The following is a 1,710-nucleotide window of genomic DNA, read 5'->3' on the forward strand; positions in this document are numbered from 1 at the left end:
GTAGCTTTGCGCGAAATCCATAACAAACAAACAAACATGATTTACTTTAACAATGAGTATGGCGCCCCCTTCAATTCGAGCATTGACTATTACTCCCGCTGAAAATGTTTTTCTGTTTCATTTATTAATTACTAATGAAAGGCATTGTTAAACAATATAATTAAGTCAGAAATTTAAAAAAATAATGGATTCTATTTGTCTATTCGTTCTGCTTCTGCTTACCGCTCACAGACTGCAGTTCGAGCTGTTTGTTTTGGACTTTACTTTTTGCAAAACATCTTTTGTCAACAACAAACGACAAAATGACCAGTCCAGGAAAAAACAGAAGCGTCACCAAAGCTTCCCATATTTCAACTTCATCTGGAGACACAGCAATCAGAATTATCAGCAACCAGAGGTAGGAGAACACGCTGAAAAACGACGTAATCACAAAAACCTACAAATAAATAATAATAATAAAAGAAATATTACAGAGATCACAGCAACCAGAATTATCAGAAACCAAATGTAGGGGAACACTGAGAAACGGATGTAGTCTCAAAAATTCTTTAAAAAAGATCAAAAAGAGGAGATCCTACATAGAAACTATCTTATGCAAGTACCCAGGATTGAAAGGCTAATGGAAATTATTTGATGGATACATGTCATTGTGTTTTGTTCTCAAAGAGGGCCTGACATTGTCTGGTGTGTCCCGGGTTCGAATCCCCCGTCACAGAACATGCTAGCCCTTTCAGCCGTGAGGGCATTATAATGTTACGGTTAATCTCACTGTTCGTTGGTAAAAGTAGCCCAAGAGTTTGCGGTGGGTGATGTTGACTATCTGCCTTCTCTCCAGTCTGTCACTGCTAAATTAGGGGCAGTTAGCGCAGATGGGCCTCGTATAGCTTTGAATAAAATTCAAACCAAACAAACAAACTGTCCACAAAGTCCAGAAGTGGACTATAAGAGTGTTAGTAATAATTATAGTTTAAAATCATCAAAACTTGAAGGCCATTTTAAATATTGATCTGCCTCGCTTTCAAAAACATTGTAACATTGAGAATTCGCCCGATTTTTAGCGTTATAAGGAGTAACTATGATATTATAACAGTCGTGGGTTACTTTCCACTGTCCTTTTCTCCATTAGGATTTGAATCTGAACCAGTGTTTACGTCCTCCGTAAGGAAATTGATTTAGGACTAAACTAAATCTCGTAAGCTGGTCGTACCTCGTGAGATATTATTAGGTTTAAGGCCGAAAATATCGTTAACAGCGAAGTTGCCCAACTGGTTAGATAATGCATTCTAATTTTTATTATTTTTCAGAACTTGTAGTACATTCTGGAAGGACTTAGGCAATTTGGCAAAGAGTTATTGCCCTACTAGCCCTGATGAAGCCACAGTGACAGAAATAAACAACTTATCATTATTATTATTATCTGGGGAGTAAACCTCTCTTTTTTTTTTCCTACCCTTTATTAAAATAACATATAATAAAAGTATATTTAAGTACGTAGCTTGCTCTGACCCGAAGTTAATTTATTACAATAATCCCCGCGAAAGTTTATTCAACAGCTCAGTTTTAATCAAATTATTTAACATATGTATATATATAGAGAGATAAGTTTTGGAAGACAGTGAATAATGAATGTCACTAAGATAAAGAAATAACGATTCTTAGAAAATTTCGTTCTATTTGTTTGTTTGTAATTAACCACAATGCCCACCATGG

The 1,710-nt window shown here is 35.7% G+C and overlaps 1 protein-coding gene across 1 annotated transcript in view; it reads right to left on the reverse strand.

Moving 5' to 3' along the window:
• The window catches only part of LOC106470875 (sodium/calcium exchanger 1-like), a 22,853-nt gene that overhangs the window by 11,947 nt on the left and 9,196 nt on the right, over positions 1-1,710 (reverse strand). The window contains exon 2 of the mRNA XM_013931451.2: positions 223-410. Within this exon, the coding sequence (XP_013786905.2) occupies positions 223-410 (188 nt within the window). The remainder of the gene's footprint in view (positions 1-222; positions 411-1,710) is intronic.

This window comes from Limulus polyphemus, unplaced genomic scaffold, assembly GCF_000517525.1.
Source record: "Limulus polyphemus unplaced genomic scaffold, Limulus_polyphemus-2.1.2 Scaffold4262, whole genome shotgun sequence".
Classification (NCBI taxonomy): Eukaryota; Metazoa; Arthropoda; class Merostomata; order Xiphosura; family Limulidae; genus Limulus; species Limulus polyphemus.